This window comes from Cetorhinus maximus, chromosome X, assembly GCF_964194155.1.
Source record: "Cetorhinus maximus chromosome X, sCetMax3.hap1.1, whole genome shotgun sequence".
Lineage (NCBI taxonomy): Eukaryota > Metazoa > Chordata > Chondrichthyes > Lamniformes > Cetorhinidae > Cetorhinus > Cetorhinus maximus.
This window is the reverse complement of record NC_135917.1, coordinates 14870614-14891199: the sequence shown is the minus strand read 5'-3', so window position 1 is coordinate 14891199 and position 20586 is coordinate 14870614. Positions and strand designations below refer to the sequence as shown.

The 20586-nt window shown below is 47.2% G+C and overlaps 1 protein-coding gene across 1 annotated transcript in view; it reads right to left on the bottom strand.

Annotated features, from left to right (window-relative positions):
- Positions 1–3796: 3796 nt before the first annotated feature.
- The window catches only part of smarcc2 (SWI/SNF related BAF chromatin remodeling complex subunit C2), a 145374-nt gene continuing 128584 nt past the window's right edge, over positions 3797–20586 (bottom strand). Inside the window, exons 24-27 of the mRNA XM_078534530.1 lie at positions 18780–18914; positions 18320–18659; positions 12451–12534; positions 3797–4178 (exon numbers count right to left, since the gene is read on the bottom strand). Coding sequence (XP_078390656.1) covers positions 4111–4178; positions 12451–12534; positions 18320–18659; positions 18780–18914 — 627 coding nt within the window. The 3' untranslated portion in view covers positions 3797–4110. The remainder of the gene's footprint in view (positions 4179–12450; positions 12535–18319; positions 18660–18779; positions 18915–20586) is intronic.

The following is a 20586-nucleotide window of genomic DNA, read 5'->3' as shown; positions in this document are numbered from 1 at the left end:
AGTCACATCAGCAGCATGGATGAAACACTCACGAATTTCGACACGCCCAGCAACTGAACTGTGGAATGGAGAGGTTCAGAAACTGTTCCAGTGAAAACCACAGGACGTGAGAAGATGAAGTTCATCGTGGTACCAGCCTGCAGGGCTGGCTGAACACAATGGTAATTTTCAAATGTAAAACCACGCTGAAAATCAAGTTCCCTGCAGGAGCTTTGTGGATGGTCATGATAACAGTTCGATGGATGGGGATGGAGTGAAGTTATAGATCGATGACGTGTGAAATGGCCTACATAAAGAATGCAGCTTATTAGCGTGGGGCATCCCATGTAACCGATGAGATCAAGAGGCGCCTGTAAAGAAATAACACCCACGCTGCAGTTACACCAGAAGTCTAATGTCTGTAGTGCAACCTTTGGATGTGTGCATCAACAAGCCATTCAAGGATCTCGTTCATGTCAAATGGAATAGGGGGATGCTTGACAAAGTAAAAACCTTCACAAAGAGTGGAAATATGCGCACTGCCCCGCTTATGTAGTTTCATCATCAAATCGTGGGATGTTGCAATTAGTGCACAAACTGTCAACACATCGCTCAAAAATGCACTTCCAATTCAATGGATGGAGAGGAAGATGATTCGCTGTGGAGGGATGATTCTGAAACCAAAAATGCCAAATCTGTCTCAGGGTGGGATCCTTCCTATGATGCCATAACCACAGGGACTCAGAATGGGTTCGACGAGCTCTGTGTGTTGGATGCTGAAGACAACGAATTTGATGGTTCTTTAAATGTTCTGACTGTGGTTACAGGTATCCTCGTATAATGAGTTCATTCACTAAAATGTGTCACATTGATTTAATTTGGATTACTGGTTTTTTTCACATTTCAAAAACCTACACCAACACTGGCACTTCACATTTTATACTCAGTCTACAAGTTGAGCCCTGCTTTTGGAAGGATTTTTCAATGCTTCAAAGGTCGATTTATATGCTGTGATCTCCAGTGATCCAGAGAACACAATCGGAAAGCTGCCACCACGGTCAGCAAGTAATTCTCTCATTTATAAAGATGTCTTTTTAAACAGTCTGTGCACACATGGATCTCTATGCTTGTGCGCTTGGGTCTCTGTGTGTGTATTTGTGTGTCTATATGCCTGGATTTGTGCCTGCAAATGTGGGTGTCTGTGTGCATGTCTAAACGTGTCTGTGTCTGTATCTCGGGGTGTGTGTCTGTGAATTGGGGGGCGGTATGATGTCTGGAGAAGTGTGTGTCTGCATCTGGAAGTGTGCGTGTCTGCGTCTGGGAGTGTGTGTCTGCGTTTGTGTCTGGGGTGTGCGTGCCTGTGTCCGGGGGTCTGTGTCTGCATCTGTGTCTGGGCACGCATGTTTGTGTCTGGGGGCGCACATGTTTGCATCTGGGGGCGTGCATGTCTGCGTCTGGGGGCGTGCATGTCTGCATCTGGGGGTGTGCATGTCTTGGGGCGTGCATGTCTGCATCTGGGGGTGTGCATGTCTGCGTCTGGGGGTGTGCGTGTCTGCGTCCGGGGGTGTGTGTCTGCATCTGTGTCTGGGGTGTGCGTGTCTGCGTCTAGGGGTGTGTGTCTGCGTCTGTGTCTGGGGTGTGGGTGTCTGCGTCTGTCTGAGGGTGTGCGTGTCTGCGTCTGTGTCTGGGGTGTGCATGTCTGCGTCTGTGTCTGGGGTGTCTGCGTCTGCGTCTGGGGGCGTGCATGTCTGCGTCTGTGTCTGGGGTGTGTGTATCTCCATCTGTGTCTGGGGTGTGCATGTCTGCGTCCGTGTGTGGGGTGTGTGTGTCTGCGTCTGTGTGTGAGGTGTGTGTGTCTGCGTCTGTGTCTGGGGTGTGTGTGTCTGCGTCTGTGTGTGGGGTGTGTGTGTCTGCGTCTGTGTGTGGGGTGTGCATGTCTGCGTCTGTGTGTGGGGTGTGCGTGTCTGCGTCTGTGTGTGAGGTGTGCGTGTCTGCGTCTGTGTGTGAGGTGTGCGTGTCTGTGTCTGCGGGTGTGTGTCTGGGGTGTAGTTGCCGGGAGGGGCGATGGGGAAGAAGAACTGGATGTGTTTCTAACACTTTAACTCAATGCTGTCAGTCTGCTAATAATCCCTTTAGTGGGATTTACAAAACAATCCCATTACAAGATTAAAAATTTCAACTTTTGTTTCAGAAACAAAATTACAAGAAAGAAAACAATCTTTAAACTTGACACTTTTCTGGGTTAAACAGGAGGTTAAATCCTGCAACCGGCCCAATCTCATGGAGTTGAGCAATTATATATTTGGACTGTGCAAAGATTTTGCTATTCTGGGGATGGTGGGGCAATGTGACCAACTGGTGTCTAAACTATCACCATTTTGACAAAATGTTAGGACCCCTTTTTGTAAACAGGTCGTGCTTTCTGCCTGCCACTCTTTATAGGGGAGTGAAAAACCCCAAACTTCTGTATAAATCGTTAGGTTTTACTAGCAATATAAAAGCTGGATTTGAATTATGTATGGGCTTTCGTTCAGAGCTCTCTGCTGAACAAATTCATTGGTGAGTCTACTTCTTGATCATGGTCTAAGATGCCTTGGGGCCCCTCTCTCCACATAGCAGTCAACAAAATGGTGTCTGGACCAGAAAACCATACAGGGCCCATCATTCGATATCAGCACAATCGGTCTCGTTCTTTCTTTCTTTCCCTCCACGGTTACTATCACTAACTCAGCCAGCCACAAAACAACCAACCACAAGACTCGGGGCACAAAGATTCACTGTGACATCAGGAGCTTTGATGCATTCTCCATTGTTTAAAATGTCGCTGTTTTCAGGAAGGTCGGCTACAAAACCTACCTGGATTAAAATAAAATACTTAATCACCTGAACCAGGAGGGGAGATTTCCCTGGGTCTGCGTTCTCAGCCAGCTTACTGACTGTCCAGGGCTCAGTGCACTCAGGTGAAGACCCAGGAAATTCTCCCCCACAGGCTGCTTTTGGCCAAGTCCCAACAATACAATCCAACACTAAGGTTTTCTTCAGTTCCACAAGCAACGAAAACTAGAAAACAAATGAACAGACATCAGTAAGACGCAATGCTGCTATCTGTCAGATGATCTGACTGGCACAGGGAACAGTCTGGAACTCTTATTATTGAAATTATTTTATCTAAAATTAAACACTCGTGTTTAATGTCCAGCCAATCGATGCCAAAGGAAGTCAAGCTATTTCCCAAAGTCAGACGAGATCAGGCTTGGAAACGGGACTGGAATGAGGTGCTTTACATCTTCTTACAGGGGGTTGACACAAACTTCAGCTAAAGCTCCTGTCCCGGCCCTACCTGCACATCTTCCTGCCCTGGTCCAATTCTCGCTGGTCAGCCATCCTTCTGCTTTGCCACATTCCGAATCTTACATTGTACCACAATGATTTTGAAACCCGCTGAATAAAAATGGAAGACAACGTCTTGAAGTATGGTGTCCGACATCCACAAAACTTGGAACTTTGAACTTTTGGCTTTGCCATAACCCAACCTGACAACAGTACCACACTTAACACAATGGACCAGGGCTAAAGGCAGAAATGCTTAGTATGTAAACTGCTGATTGTAAAGCAAGAAGAAAATAAAAAGTTCCACAGCCAGCTATTGTCTTCTCAACATCAAATCCCCCCCCCCCCTCAAAATTGGCACAATGAGATATTTCACAATCGACACAATATGGAAAATAGCAAAAGTCAACAATGCATTGAACAAAGTATAGGGGCATGCGTACTCAAATTAATAATGACAGTTTGGTATATTTGAAATGGAACCTAGTTAGTTTCAAAGGATGTCAGATGTTTATTAAACTGAGAGCGTGGATGGTGTGTATGCATTAGCAATAATAGCATAATATTATACAATGAGTTTTACATTGGTCTGTGTAGCATTGTCACTTTCCATTGTACATATCAACTCTTACAATACTGACATCAGAATTACCTTCACTAATGATCAGAATTGCTGTTTCTTTTAACCACATTTAACTTGCGAATGAGAACATCTCAGCATATCCACCCAAATTGCTCTTCACACTAGTACACCACATTCACTCTCGATAGAATGCTGCGTCTTGCTCCAGATGTTTCACCTCATTGTGACGGGGGGACTGCTGCTGACGGAGTTGCCATCACCTCTGTCTGCATTGTGACGCCTTGCTCTAGAAAATAAATTTTAACGAATGAGACGGACATCGCAGAGTGTATTTTCACTCGAGGTCTGTTCTAGCTCAAGTGGAGATTTAGAACCAAAGGGAGGGGGTTAGGAATTGTTGCCTCACGGCAATGCTTCAGATGAAAGAGTTGAAGATCCCCTTCTCTGATTGCTGTGTGGTAAATAAAAAGAGCGCGTTACAAAATAGCTGATTTTCCCAGTGGCTGCGGAATATCAGAAAATCATTGCTCACATTCACTGCTCTTTGAAAGCTGAGGTGACCAAATGTAACGTTCCAGAAACACTCTGTCTGGTGTGAATGTGCGCTGGACACCTCCAGTGTCCAAAGGTTTCACATGGATACAACATAACTCAGACCACCTGGGTTGCAGTTCACATTGTTACATCGACTGTCCATTACAAGCTATTCAGGTGAAGACTAACACATGAATGAGTTTTTGGAAATGGAAAGCAGTACAACAATTACAATCTGCAACAGTTTAATAATTGCCCTTCTAAATAAGTCCACCAGAGAAAAACCCTTAATCCTAATTTTTTGCGGCCAAGTTACCCTTCAGGTCTTTTTCAAGTTTTCTGCTTTTAATTTGAAAAGAGAAAACAGCATGGTAAGCAAATTGATTAAATTATAGTTAATCGTACAAGTTATTTGCACTTCCCCCTCCTTCATGTCCCCTCACACCTATCTGATTTTGCAACTTCCAAGAAGGTGTAGGTTCTCACCTAACACCCAGCACCGAACTATGCCCTCCCCAAAATCAATTCTTCCATGTGATGGAGCAGGGACTGAAAACAATGGCTAAGTCTTCCCAATATTCAGTTGGAGGGAACTGGATGTCGGATAAGCAGTCTGATAGTATAGCGACAGTGGAGGAGTTGAGAGAGGGGGTGGTGAGGTACAGCTGGGTGTTGCCAGTGTTCATGTGGAAAGTTTTTAAAAATTCATTCAAGGGAAGTGGGCTTCTCTGGCTAGGCCAGCATTTATTGCCCATCCCTAGTTGCCCCTTGAGAAGGTGGTGGTGAGCTGCCTTCTTGAACCGCTGCTGTCCATGTGGTGTAGGTACACCCACAGTGCTGTTAGGGAGGGAGTTCCAGGATTTTGACCCAGTGACAGTGAAGAAACGGCCAATATATTTCCAAGTCAGGATGGTGAGGGGCTTGGAGGGGAACTTCCAGGTGGTGGTGTTCCCATCTATCTGCTGCCCTTGTCCTAGATGGTAGAGGTTGTGGGTTTGGAAGGTGCTGTCTAAGGAGCCTTGGTGAGTTCCTGCAGTGCATCTTGTAGATGGTACACACACTGCTGCTACTGTGCGTCAGTGGTGGAGGGAGTGAATGTTTGTGGATGTGGTGCCAATCAAGCGGGGCTGCTTTGTCCTGGACGGTGTCCAGCTTCTTGAGTGTTGTGGGAGCTGCACTCACCCAGGCAAGTGGGGAATATTCCATCACACTCCTGACTTGTGCCTTGTAGATGGTGGTCAGGCTTTGGGGGAGTCAGGAGGTGAGTTACTCGTTGCAGGATTCCTAGCCTCTGACCTGCTCTTGTAGCCACAGTATTTATATGGCTGGTCCAGTTCAGTTTCTGGTCAACGGTAACCCCCAGAATGTTGATAGTGGGGGATTCAGTGTTGGTAATGCCATTGAATGTCAAGGGGTGATGGTTAGATTCTCTCTTGTTGGAGATGGTCATTGCCTGACACTTGTGTGGCGTGAATGTTACTTTCCACTTGTCAGCCCAAGCCTGGATATTATCCAGGTCTTTCTGCATTTGGACACGGACTGCTTCAGTATCTGAGGAGTTGCGAATGGTGCTGAACATTGTGCAATCATCAGCAAACATCCCCACTTCTGACCTTATGATGGAGGGAAGGTCATTGATGAAGCAGCTGAAGATGGTTGGGCCGAGGACACTACCCTGAGGAACTCCTGCAGTGATGTCCTGGGACTGAGATGATTAGCCTCCAATAACCACAACCATCTTCCTTTGTGCTCGGTATGACTCCAACCAGCGGAGAGATTTCCACCTGATTTCCATTGAATCATTTTACTAGAGCTCCTTGATGTCAAATGTGGCTTTGATGTCAAGGGCAGTCACTCTCACCTCACCTTGGGAGTTCAGCTCTTTTGTCCATGTTTGAACCAAGGCTGTAATGAGGTCAGGAGCTGAGTGGCCCTGGCGGAACCCAAACTGGTGATTGCTAAGCAGGTTATTGTTAAGCAAGTGCCGCTTGGTAACACTGTTGATGACCCCTTCCATCACTTTATTGATGATTGAGAGTAGACTGATGGGGCAGTAATTGGCCGGGTTGGATTTGTCCTGCTTTTTGTGTACAGGACATACCTGGGCAATTTTCCACATAGCTGGGTAGCTGCCAGTGTTGTAGCTGTACTGGAACAGCTTGGCTAGGGGCGCGGCAAGTTCTGGAGCACAAGTCTTCTGTACTATTGCTGGAATATTGTCAGGTCCCATAGCCTTTGCAATATCCAGTATCTTCAGCCGTTTCTTGATATCATGTGGAATGAATCAAATTGGCTGAAGACTGGCATCTGTGATGCTGGGGAGTTCCGGAGAAGGAGTGATGTTGTGTTGGATAGATCCTTGGGGGAACACCAGAGTTAACAGTGAGGGAGCAGGAAGAGAAGCCATTGTAAGTGTTACTCTGGCTATGATTGGATAGTTAAGAATGGAACCGGGTGACAGCAGTCCCACCCAGCTGGATGACAGGGGAGAGGTGTTGGAGGAGGATGGTGTGGTCAATCATGCAGATAGGTTGAGAAGGACAAGGAGGGAAAGGTTACTGCTCCCTATCAGAGTCCTGACCCCTGAACTATCGCCCCAGGATCTATGCTGACACTACAAATAACTCGCTTTGCTTAGCAGCATTGGCTCAAACTTTTCAAAACTGTCCCCCTGAAAAAACCACAGCGTAAACTCACTTGTTCTCTCTGATTACCACCCCAACTCTTCATTCGCCTTCCTCTCTAAGTTCCATGAATGTGTTGATACCTTCCAACTCCACTCTATCCAGTCACTTGGTAATGTGGAGACTGAACTGAGTTTCGAGCCCTATCTCCGATGCATCACTCAGACCATTTACTTCCACTTCAGGAACATAGTCTATCTCACAAGCCCCTCCATCACTGAAACCCTCACCCTTGCCTTTCTCACCTTGAGACTTGATTATTCAGACGCACTTCTTGTCAGATTCCGATCATCCAGAAACATCAATTAGTTCAAAACTCTCCTGCTCATTTCCCATCTCAATAAAGGTGCCTCGAGTCCATATCTCCCCAGTGATCACAAACCCACACTGGTTTCCTTTTCTCCGATCTCTTCAATTTTATCATTAATCCCTAAATAATCATGCCGCACCCTTTCAACACAACTTGCTTCAACCTTGTGACCCCTCCTGTACCCTTCATGCCTCTGGCCTTTAGAGCATTCACCCATTCTCCTTTTCCATACATCTGTAGCCGAGCCTCAGCTCTGCTGTTAAAAACTCCAGGATTAGGTCCCTGTACCATCGCCTCCTCTTCAAGAACTTTCTCAACCAATCTCAATGTTCTTTCAGCGAAGCCGTCAAACAGTCTTCAGAATCACTCACGAGGCTTGGCATTCTGATCTTTAACTCCTTCCATTTACTTTGCACTTATCTCTTAAAGCACCCTGCAGGCAGAAATTTAAAACAGCACTAGATTCATACAAGTTGCTGAACTGTGAGCAGGCCAAGAGTTGGCAAGTTCAATGGTTTTCTCTATAGCATCATGCCTGGTCCCTCTACACTGTCCCCATCAAACACTACCAGGGCAGGTACAGCACAGGGTTAGATACAGAGTAAAGCTCCCTCTACACTGTCCCCATCAAACACTCCCAGGACAGGTACAGCACGGGGTTAGATACAGAGTAAAGCTCCCTCTACACTGGCCCCATCAAACACTCCCAGGACAGTTACAGCACGGGGTTAGATACAGAGTAAAGCTCCCTCTACACTGTCTCCATCAAACACTCCCAGGACAGTTACAGCACGGGGTTAGATACAGAGTAAAGCTCCCTCTACACTGTCCCCATCAAACACTCCCAGGACAGGTACAGCATGGGGTTAGATACAGAGTAAAGCTCCCTCTACACTATCCCCATCAAACACTCCCAGGACAGGTACAGCACGGGGTTAGATACAGAGTAAAGCTCCCTTACACCGTCCCCATCAAACACTCCCAGGACAGGTACAGCACGGGGTGAGATACAGAGTAAAGCTCCCTCTACACTGTCCCCATCAAACACTCCCAGGACAGGTACAGCACGGGGTTAGATACAGAATAAAGCTCCCTCTACACTGTCCCCATCAATCACTCCCAGGACAGTTACAGCACGGGGTTAGATACAGAGTAATACTCCATTCGCACCTTCAGTCAGTTAAAATCTATACAAAAACAAAAGTTGCTGGAAAAACTCAGCAGGTCTGACAGTATCCGTGGAGAGGAAGACAGAGTTAACGTTTCGAGTCCGTATGACTCTTCATCAGAACTCTCCAAGATAACCCACTGTACCACCCAGTCCCAGGGAGTGAAAGGACAGTGTGATAACCCACTGTACCACCCAGTCCCAGACTGTGAAAGGACAGTGTGATAACCCACTGTACCACCCAGTCCCAGACTGTGAAAGGACAGTGTGATAACCAATTGTACCACCCAGTCCCAGAGTGTGAAAGGACAGGGAGATAACCCACTGTACCACCCAGTCCCAGAGTGTGAAAGGACAGGGAGATAACCCACTGTACCACCCAGTCCCAGAGTGTGAAAGAACAGGGAGATAACCCACTGTACCACCCAGTCCCAGAGTGTGAAAGGACAGTGTGATAACCAACTGTACCACCCAGTCCCAGAGTGTGAAAGGACAGGGAGATAACCCACTGTACCACCCAATCCCAGAGTGTGAAAGGACAATGTGATAACCCACAGTACCCAGTCCCAGAGTGTGAAAGGACAGTGTGACAATCCACTGTACCACCCAGTCCCAGAGTGTGAAAGGACAGTGTGATAACCCACTGTACCACCCAATCCCAGAGTGTGAAAGGACAGTGTGATAACCCACAGTACCCAGTCCCAGAGTGTGAAAGGACAGTGTGATAATCCACTGTACCACCCAGTCCCAGAGTGTGAAAGGACAGTGTGATAACCCACTGTACCACCCAGTCGCAGAGTGTGAAAGGACAGTGTGATAACCCACTGTACCACCCAGTCCCAGAGTGTGAAAGGACAGTGTGATAACCCACTGTACCACCCAGCCCCAGAGTGTGAAAGGACAGTGTGATAACCCACTGTACCACCCAGAGTGTGAAAGGACAGTTTGATAACCCACTGTACCACCCAGAGTGTGAAAGGACAGTGTGATAACCCACTGTACCCAGTCCCAGAGTGTGAAAGGACAGAGTGTTATCCCACTGTACCCAGTCCCAGTGTGAAAGGACAGTGCGATAACCCACTGTACCACCCAGTCCCAGAGTGTGAAAGGACAGTGTGATAACCCACTGTACCACCCAATCCCAGAGTGTGAAAGGACAGTGTGATAACCCACAGTACCCAGTCCCAGAGTGTGAAAGGACAGTGTGATAATCCACTGTACCACCCAGTCCCAGAGTGTGAAAGGACAGTGTGATAACCCACTGTACCACCCAGTCGCAGAGTGTGAAAGGACAGTGTGATAACCCACTGTACCACCCAGTCCCAGAGTGTGAAAGGACAGTGTGATAACCCACTGTACCACCCAGCCCCAGAGTGTGAAAGGACAGTGTGATAACCCACTGTACCACCCAGAGTGTGAAAGGACAGTTTGATAACCCACTGTACCACCCAGAGTGTGAAAGGACAGTGTGATAACCCACTGTACCCAGTCCCAGAGTGTGAAAGGACAGAGTGTTATCCCACTGTACCACCCAGTCCCAGAGTGTGAAAGGACAATGTGATAACCCACCGTACCACCCAGTCCGAGTGTGAAAGGACAGTGTGATAACCCACTGTACCCAGTCCCAGAGTGTGAAAGGACAGTGTGATCACCCACTGTACCCAGTCCGAGTGTGAAAGGACAGTGTGATAACCCACTGTACCACCCAGTTCCAGAGTGTGAAAGGACAGTGTGATAACCCACTCTACCACCCAGTCCGAGTGTGAAAGGACAGTGTGATAACCCACTGTACCACCCAGTTCCAGAGTGTGAAAGGACAGTGTGATAACCCACTCTACCACCCAGTCCCTGAATGTGAAAGGACATTGTGATAACCCACTGTACCACCCAGTCCCAGAGTGTGAAAGGACAGTGTGATAACCCACTGTACCACCCAGTCCCAGAGTGTGAAAGGACAGTGTGATAACCCACTGTACCACCCAGTCCCAGAGCGTGAAAGGACAGTGTGATAACCCACTGTACCACCCAGTCCCAGAGTGTGAAAGGACAGTGTGATAACCCACTGTACCACCCAGTCCCAGAGTGTGAAAGGACAGTGTGATAACCCACTGTACCACCCAGTCCCAGAGTGTGAAAGGACAGTGTGATAACCCACTGTACCACCCTGTCCCAGAGTGTGAAAGGACAGTGTGATAACCCACTGTACCACCCAGTCCCAGAGTGTGAAAGGACAGTGTGATAACCCACTGTACCACCCAGTCCCAGAATGTGAAAGGACAGTGTGATAACCTACTGTACCACCCAGTCCCAGAGTGTGAAAGGACAGTGTGATAACCCACTGTACCACCCAGTCCCAGAGTGTGAAAGGTCAGTGTGATAACCCACTGTACCACCCAGTCCCAGAGTGTGAAAGGACAGTGTGATAACCTACTATACCACCCAGTCCCAGAGCGTGAAAGGACAGTGTGATAACCCACTCTACCACCCAGTCCCAGAATGTGAAAGGACAGTGTGATAACCCACTGTACCACCCAGTCCCAGAATGTGAAAGGACAGTGTGATAACCCACTGTACCACCCAGACCCAGAGTGTGAAAGGACAGTGTGATAACCCACTGTACCACCCAGTCCCAGAGTGTGAAAGGACAGAGTCATATCCCACTGTACCACCCAGTCCCAGAGTGTGAAAGGACAGTGTGATAACCCACTGTGCCACCCTGTCCCAGAGTGTGTAAGGACAGTGTGATAACCCACTGTACCACCCAGTCCGAGTGTGAAAGGACAATGTGATAACCCACTGTACCACCCAGTCCCTGAGTGTGAAAGGACAGTGTGATAACCCACTGTACCCAGACACAGAGTGTGAAAGGACAGTGCGATAACCCACTGTGCCACCCAGTCCGAGTGTGAAAGGACAGTATGATAACCAACTGTACCACCCAGTCCCAGAGTGTGAAAGGACAGTGTGATAACCCACTGTACCCAGTCCGATTGTGGAAGGACAGTATGATAACCTGCTGTACCCAGTCCGAGTGTGGAAGGACAGTGTGATAACCTGCTGTACCCAGTCCGATTGTGAAAGGACAGTGTGATAACCCGTTGTACCCAGTCCGAGCTTGGAAGGACAGTGTGATAACCCACTGTACCCAGACCCAGATTGTGAAAGGACAGTGTGATAACCCACTGTACCCAGTCCCAGAGTGTGAAAGGACAGTGTGATAACCCACTGTACCCCCCAGTCCCAGAGTGTGAAAGGACAGCATTCGACCAGCTTTTACTGAATTTTTGAGTGTTATTCATGTACTGAAGTCACTCCTGCAGTCGCAACATAGTTTATGTTTCTTCCTCATGTTCCAGGATGGTGATGTCGTGCAGTATGTGAAGGGATGCTCCCCAGATGATTTCTTTGTTTAGTTTCTAAATTATTTATCAAGCGCAGGATCACATAACCCTTATGAATCCCTTTCTCAAGTATACCTGCAATCTAATACAGCCATAACAATAAAATGCCGACCATTACTTCTCACCTGGCAATGGGCTTGTGTTCCCCTGCATGGCAGCTACAATAGCAGGACTCTGTGCAGCTGCTGACGCTGGGGTGGAAGTTAGAGACATGGATGGTGGGATGACGTTTCTGGCTATGTTAGGATGTACAGAACTAGGCAGATCTACGGGCAAACTTCCTGGCAACCCTATACATAAGTTGCCAGTCACATCCCCAGACATGCTACTGGGTACTTGACCATGCACTGGATTTGGCATGCTAGCAGGGAGGTTAGCTGGAACGTTTTCTGTGATGGCACTACCCATGCTACATGCAATAATGGCTGGCACAGCACAAGGCATACCAGCAGCCATATTACCAGACATGTTCGCAGGCATGCCAACTGGCATGTTACTGGGCATCAGTTGGTTTGGAGCTGGTTGACTTGGAAACGGTGGCTGACCTGCAAGAGAAAAAGCAACTTCTAATTTATGTCCGTGACAAACCAGCACCTATTATTATCAAGGAGGCTCATTTTCAGCACCTATCAGGCAAAATTCAAACACCTCCTCCAGTACACCAAAAACACGCAAAAGCGGAAACAAGGTTTATCCAACCAGAATTACCTGTAAAATCCTCACTGAATTAAACTGAATTCAGGACCTGGGGCCTCTGGGAAAGCCAGATCGCAGTTTCAGACAGAGAACTGCAGCTGTGGCTCGGGTGAGTGGGGGATAGGGAAGTAAACTGAGGAGGGGGATTCATGGGCATGGGAGGGAACCCAAACGCGTGGTTATTGTTTCATAGAGGGGGGAGAAACCAGAGCTTTGGGCGGTGGGGGGTAGTATTGATTCCACCAGTAACTAATAGTAACTCACTGAAACTGCACTGATAACTAATAGAAATACTGATAACTCAGATTGTCCTCATAATGTACAGTAATACGAGAGCTCACTGATAGTCTATATGTTACAGGTAGTAATAGGTGTATCCTACCTGTAACTAGGAGTAATCCTATAACTTGCTGATAGTTAACCCTGAACCCTTAGTCAGAATTCCCTCGCACTGCACAAGGTGTAGTCAGGCTCACCAATCGATGCCACATTCAATGAGACTCATCTCTCTATCTCCTCAGACTCTGCTTCCATGTGAACTGGGAAGCTCAATCAGACAGAATTATTCTTGGACCTCACACATCAAAACTGGTCAGCACAGACCAATCTGAACCAAACTAAGAGCTAACACGGAAGACCTTGGTGTTTGGGGAAATTTCTCACAGGGTGCATCGTCCTAAACTCAGCTCAGCACCAATATTTCAAAACCACTCCCTGGACTTAGATTCAAAACATATTAAAATTACAGCACAAGAGGAGGCCATTCAGCCCCCAGTTCTTATTTAACCCCATTCCCCCAGATCCTGTCATATTTATCCTTTATCCCATTCCTATTGAAATGAAGTCTTTTTCTACCTCTAACCACGTGGTGAAGAACTGCACCACTCACTGGCCACCCCACGCCCCCGGTCTCTATCTCCCACCCAACCCCGCGCCCTGGGGTCTCCGTCTCTCTCTCCCCTGAGACCCTGGCTTGACGTGTTGGAGTCTGAGCTTCGGGGATGGCGTTGCATCAGGGAGGGGGGAAGTTACCCAGACACGTTGCTCCAGGTAGGCAGTCACACCTCCTAGGTTAAGTGCTTCAGTTTCAGTCTGTGGTCAGGGAGAGGAGGGTATGACGACAAGTGTGCCATGGGGGGGTAACACTGGAAGAGCCTCACGACTTTGTCCAACTGGTTCAAGGTTCTTCAAGCCTCTGTGGGTGAGAGTGGGGGCTGCAAGGGTATGAGCAAACTGACCACAGCTCCTCGGTACAGGGGCCCATTCAAGCTCGGGGTTTAAAAAGGATTGTGGCTGTAGTAGTTCGGGCGACACATAATGTTCTCTGCAGCTGACTGCATGAGTTCCGAATGCTGTCTTGCCTGCCAGGGCTCTTCTTCAGGGCTGGAGAGGAACTTGGCATGGGAGGGGAAGGATCCAGTTGTCATGGTCCACATGGGTTCAGTAGCACATGCTATCAACGACATAGGTAGGATTGAGAAAGAGGTTCAGCTGAGGGAGTATGAGCAGCTAGGGGCTAAATTAAAAAGCAGAGCCACAAAGTAATAATCTCTGGATTGCTACCTGAGCAACAAACGAATTGGCATAGGGTAAATAAGATCAGAGAGTTGAACGTGTGGCTCAAAGATTAGCGTGGGGGGAATAGGTTTTGATTCATGGGGCACTGGCACCAGTACTGGGGAAAGAGGGAGCTGTATTGCTGGGTCAGGCTTCACTTGAACTGCACCGTGTCCTGGCAAATCGTATAACTAGGGCTGTAGAGAGGGCTTTAAATTAGATAGTTGGGGAGAGGGTTCATGTGAGGGGAGATTTGGAAACTTAAAGAGAAAGAATAAAGTAGTAGTACAGGATAACGATCTGGGTAACAATAACCAGAGTGTGACAGGAAGGGACAGAACATACAAATATAAGAGCACACCAATAAATAAGGTCAGAGTAGGTAAAAAGACAAAATTAAAGGTTCTTTATTTGAATGAATGCAGCATTTGTAACAAGGTGCATGAATTGATAAAGTACAAATATAAATAAATGGATACAGTATGATAGCCATTACAGATGTGGTTGCCAAGGCTGACCAAGGCTGGGAACTGAATATTCAAGGATATTTGACATTTCTGAAGGAGAGGGAGAAAGGAATAAGAGGTGGAGTAGCTCTGTTAATAAAGATTGAGATCCGTACAGTAGTGAGAAACGATCTCAGCTGAGAAGATCAAGATGTAGAATCAGTTTGGGTGGAGATAACAAATAGCAAGGGAAAGTTATCACTGTTGGGAGTGGTTTATAGGCTCCCTAACAGTGGCTACACTGTAGGACAGCGTATAATTCAAGAAATAATGGAGGCATGAAAGAAAGATACTGTAATAAGCGTGAACAATTTTAATCTTCGTAAATATTGGACAAATCAAATTGGCAAAGGTAGCCTGGAGGATGAGTTCATCAAGTGTATTTGGGAACGTTTTTCTTAGAACAATATGTTCTGGAACCAACAGGCTATTTTAGTCCTGGTAATGTATAATGAGACAGGATTAATTAATGACTTCATGGTAAAGGATCCTCTAGTTAAGAGTGATCATAGCATGATAGAATTTCACATTCAATTTGAGGGTGATCATTTTTGGTCTGAAACTAGTGTCTTAAACTTAAATTACAAAGATATGAAGAGTTGGTTGAAGTAGACTGGAAAAATAGCATAAAAGGTAAAACAGTGGATAAGCCGTGGTAGACATTTAAGAAGATATTTCATGATGCTCAAAGACATATCCCATTGAGAAAGAAAGACTCTATGAGAAGGATGCACTATCTGTGGCGAAATAAGAAAGTTAAGGATGGTACCAGATTGAAACAAAAAGTGGACAATGCTCTCTGATCTTCTTTACCCAATGCCAAATTGCTTGCAGCTCAAGCAATAATCCTGAGATTACCACCTTTGTGGTTCTGTTTTTTAATTTAGCCCCTGGCAGCTCATACTCCCTCTTTCTTAGTCCTAGCTATGTTGTTGGTACGCAGGTAGACCATAGCAACTGGATCCTTTCCCTGCCACTTCAGCCCCGAGGAGAAGTCCTTAACCCTGCCACAGGGCAGGCAACACAGCCTTGGTGGCTCACGCTCTTGGCTGCAGAGAACATTATCTATATTGGTACCTAAGTACACTGTCCTGAGGAGAGCTACATTCCTTTTCACTCCCCCACTTCAATGGCTTTCTGTACCACGGTCAGTTTGCTCATCCTCCCTGCAGCCCCTGCTCTCATCCACACATGCTGTAAGAATCCCGAATACATTAGAGCAATCAGTGACTGAGACACTGTACCAGGATCCAGTGTAATCAATGACTGAGACCCTGTCCCAGGATCCAGTGTAATCAGTGACTGAGACCCTGTACCAGGATCCAGTGTAATCAATGACTGAGACCCTGTCCCAGGATCCAGTGTAATCAGTGACTGAGACCCTGTCCCAGGATCCAGTGTAATCAATGACTGAGACCCTGTCCCAGGATCCAGTGTAATCAGTGACTGAGACCCTGTACCAGGATCCAGTGTAATCAATGACTGAGACCCTGTCCCAGGATCCAGTGTAATCAGTGACTAGGACACTGTACATGGCTCCAGTGCAATCAGCGACTGGGACACTGTACCAGGATCCGATCCAGTGTAATCAATGACTGAGACCCTGTCCCAGGATCCAGTGCAATCAGTGACTAGGACACTGTACATGGCTCCAGTGCAATCAGCGACTGGGACACTGTACCAGGATCCAGTGTAATCAATGACTGAGACCCTGTCCCAGGATCCAGTGCAATCAGTGACTAGGACACTGTACATGGCTCCAGTGCAATCAGCGACAGGGACCCTGTACCAGGATCCAGTGTAACCAATGACTGAGACCCTGTCCCAGGATCCAGTGCAATCAGTGACTAGGACACTGTACATGGCTCCAGTGCAATCAGCGACTGGGACACTGTACCAGGATCCAGTGTAATCAATGACTGAGACCCTGTCCCAGGATCCAGTGCAATCAGTGACTAGGACACTGTACATGGCTCCAGTGCAATCAGCGACTGGGACACTGTACCAGGATCCAGTGTAATCAATGACTGAGACCCTGTCCCAGGATCCAGTGCATTCAGTGACTAGGACACTGTACATGGCTCCAGTGCAATCAGCGACTGGGACACTGTACCAGGATCCAGTGTAATCAATGACTGAGACCCTGTCCCAGGATCCAGTGCAATCAGTGACTAGGACACTGTACATGGCTCCAGTGCAATCAGTGACTGGGACACTGTACCAGGATCCAGTGTAATCAATGACTGAGACCCTGTCCCAGGATCCAGTGCAATCAGTGACTAGGACACTGTACATGGCTCCAGTGCAATCAGTGACTGGGACACTGTACCAGGATCCAGTGTAATCAATGACAGAGACCCTGTCCCAGGATCCAGTGCAATCAGTGACTAGGACACTGTACATGGCTCCAGTGCAATCAGCGACTGGGACACTGTACCAGGATCCAGTGTAATCAATGACTGAGACCCTGTCCCAGGATCCAGTGCAATCAGTGACTAGGACACTGTACATGGCTCCAGTGCAATCAGTGACTGGGACACTGTACCAGGATCCAGTGTAATCAATGACTGAGACCCTGTCCCAGGATCCAGTGCAATCAGTGACTAGGACACTGTACATGGCTCCAGTGCAATCAGTGACTGGGACACTGTACCAGGATCCAGTGTAATCAGTGACTGGGACACTGTACCAGGATCCAGTGTAATCAGTGACTGGGACACTGTACATGGATCCAGTGTAATCAGTGACTGGGACACTGCAAAGGATACAGTGTAATCAGTGACTGCGACACTGCACAAGGATCCAGTGTAATCAGTGACTGGGACACTGTACAAGGATCCAGTGTAATCAGTGACTGGGACACTGCAAAGGATACAGTGTGATCAGTGACTGCGACACTGCACAAGGATCCAGTGTAATCAGTGACTGGGACACTGTACAAGGATCCAGTGTAATCAGTGACTGGGACACTGCAAAGGATACAGTGTGATCAGTCACTGCGACACTGCACAAGGATCTAGTGTAATCAGTGACTGGGACACTGTACAAGGATCCAGTGTAATCAGTGACTGGGACACTGTACAAGGATCCAGTGTAATCAGTGACTGGGACACTGCAAAGGATACAGTGTGATCAGTCACTGCGACACTGCACAAGGATCTAGTGTAATCAGTGACTGGGACACTGTACAAGGATCCAGTGTAATCAGTGACTGGGACACTGTACAAGGATCCAGTGTAATCAGTGACTGGGACACTGTACAAGGATCCAGTGTAATCAGTGACTGGGACACTGCAAAGGATACAGTGTAATCAGTGACTGGGACACTGCAAAGGATACAGTGTGATCAGTCACTGCGACACTGCACAAGGATCTAGTGTAATCAGTGACTGGGACACTGTACAAGGATCTAGTGTAATCAGTGACTGGGACACTGTACCAGGGCCTTGTCTGATATCAGCTAAATTAGTGTTTTGAACCGCTCCCCAACTTGATGGACTTTAGCTTCCCCGACCATGGGATAGAATATCTTTTAAGCATCTGGCATATTCCATGCTGCTCTGACGCTTACCGTGAGGAAGAACTGCAGGTTGAGCCGGTTGCTGCTGTTGGTGTGGTTGCTGTGTTGGGGGTGTCTGCTGTTGTTGTGGAATGGATTGTCCTATGGAATCGCCTGAACCCTGGTTCACAGTCCCCTGTTGCACTGCAGCAGGCGGTACTGGCTGCACTGATGTAGGAATGATGGCTGGCTGCTGGCTGGCCTGGGGGCCAGAGGGGAGCTGGTGCTGCTGTTGCTGCTGTTGATGCATTTGTTGAAAGTGCTGTTGCCGGGCTCTCATCTCAGCGTACTTCAGCTGCTCCATGTGAAAGGCCTGTCTATCTGAGAGGAGCTGTTGTCTCTGGTATTCCAGCTGTCATGGTGAAAACACAATGAAAGAAATAATCAGAGTAAATTATGGACACACATCCAACCGACATTGTAAACAACCTCTTATCATTGCTGAGTAGATCCAGTCATCACAGCTACTCACTGCCTCTCTTTCTCTGTCCATAATGGTCTCAAGTTCTTCAAAATGCCGGAGTTTGATTTCGAGTTTCTTCATCTGTGTTTCGACAAGCAGAGCCACCAGTGACTTGATTTTCCGCTCCTCCACTGCTGCAAGGTGCTGGAAAAGAAGCAAAATTCAGTTACATGGGACTTCCCTACTCTAACACCACAGTAAGAGCACCAGCAGGTCTGCAGCAGCTCAAGAAGGCCAACCACCACCTTGCTCACGGACAATAAAAGTGCTGTGACCAGCTGTGTCCATACCCTGAGAACAAATTTAAAAATAAAATCATCATCCCTGTATTCACTGATCTACTTTGGCACCTAGTTGGACAACACCTCCATTTTAAAATTCTAATCCTTGTTTTAAATCCCTCTGTGGTCTCTGAAATCTCCCCCGCCCCCACAACCCACTCGGGAAATCTGCACTGCTCTAACTCCGGCCTCTATTCCACCCCCGATTTTAATCATCCCACCAGTGGTGGCTGTGTCTCCAGCTATTTAGACCCTAAGCTCTGGAATCCTCTCCCTAAACCTCACTGTCTTGCGATCTCACTTTACTCCTTTAAGATGCTCCTTACAACTTACCTGTTTGACCAAGCTTCTGGTCTTCTGTCCAAAAATCTCCTTAGGTGGCTCAGTGTCAAATTTTATCTGATAATGCTCCTTTCAAATGCTTGGGATACTTTACTACATTAAAGGCACTATATAAATGCAAGTTATTGTTATGGAGCACATCACCAGTGGAGAACATGGTTCTGTTCCAAACCATACTTTTGATTTGAGTAGAGCCAAAGCGGGGCTGTTAGTTTGCTTATTCTGGTGACACGGGTGTGAAATATGTGCTATTTTGCTACTTCAGGTTTAAATTTCTAGTGGTGGTGGATAAAGCAAGCAAAGTTCAGTATCATGAGTCATACATGACTATTTCGGAATTGTCCCAGGCCCGAGACCAAGTCTACAGTTAGCCTCTCTACTTCAAGAGGCCATTTGGAAATGGATACATGTACCTTACTTTCAGCCTTATAATACTACAAGGGCTACATAACTGAACCCCAGCTGAAGAAAAGCTGCAGGCTTTTCCCAGTTGTCCAAGGAACACATCCTTTTAGCTGGGCACAAACAACGAAACAATGGCACAGCTCAGGGCTCGAAGGGAAATGTAAGCATACATCTCCACTGTCAGTTTGTGAATGCGCTGTGCTGCACTATACAGCAGACAACACAACCCAACCAATTTGGGTAACGTTTTTTTCAAAGGAAGGCTTTTTAACAATTTAAAACTAAATCCGAGAATGTAAAGTTTATTTCGAGATCAGGCAAAAGGAAGAGCCTGTCCAGTCAGTGGGGAGTCATGCGACAACAATTCCTCACCATTTGCCACAATCCTTTGATTGCCACAACACATCGAACGTTCCTCAGCTACGGTGTTATAGTGGTTTGTTAGTGGATCAGTAAACCAGAGGGCTGGAAAAATAAGCCAGGAGCTCAAACTGCACCACAGCACTTTGGGAATTTGAATTCAGCACATTTAAAAAAAATTTTCATCTTTATCCAACCTGGCCAATAAGTGACACCACATGGACAGCATCATTCTTAACTTTTAACTGATGCCTGACAGACCTCAGATACTGAAGTGGACAATATCCAGGCTTGGGCTGACAAGTGGAAAGTAACATTTGTGCCATACAAGTGCCAGGCAATGACCATCTCCAACAAGACAGAATCTAACCATCACCACTTGACATTCAATGGCATTACCATCGCTGAGCCCCTCAATGTTAGCATTC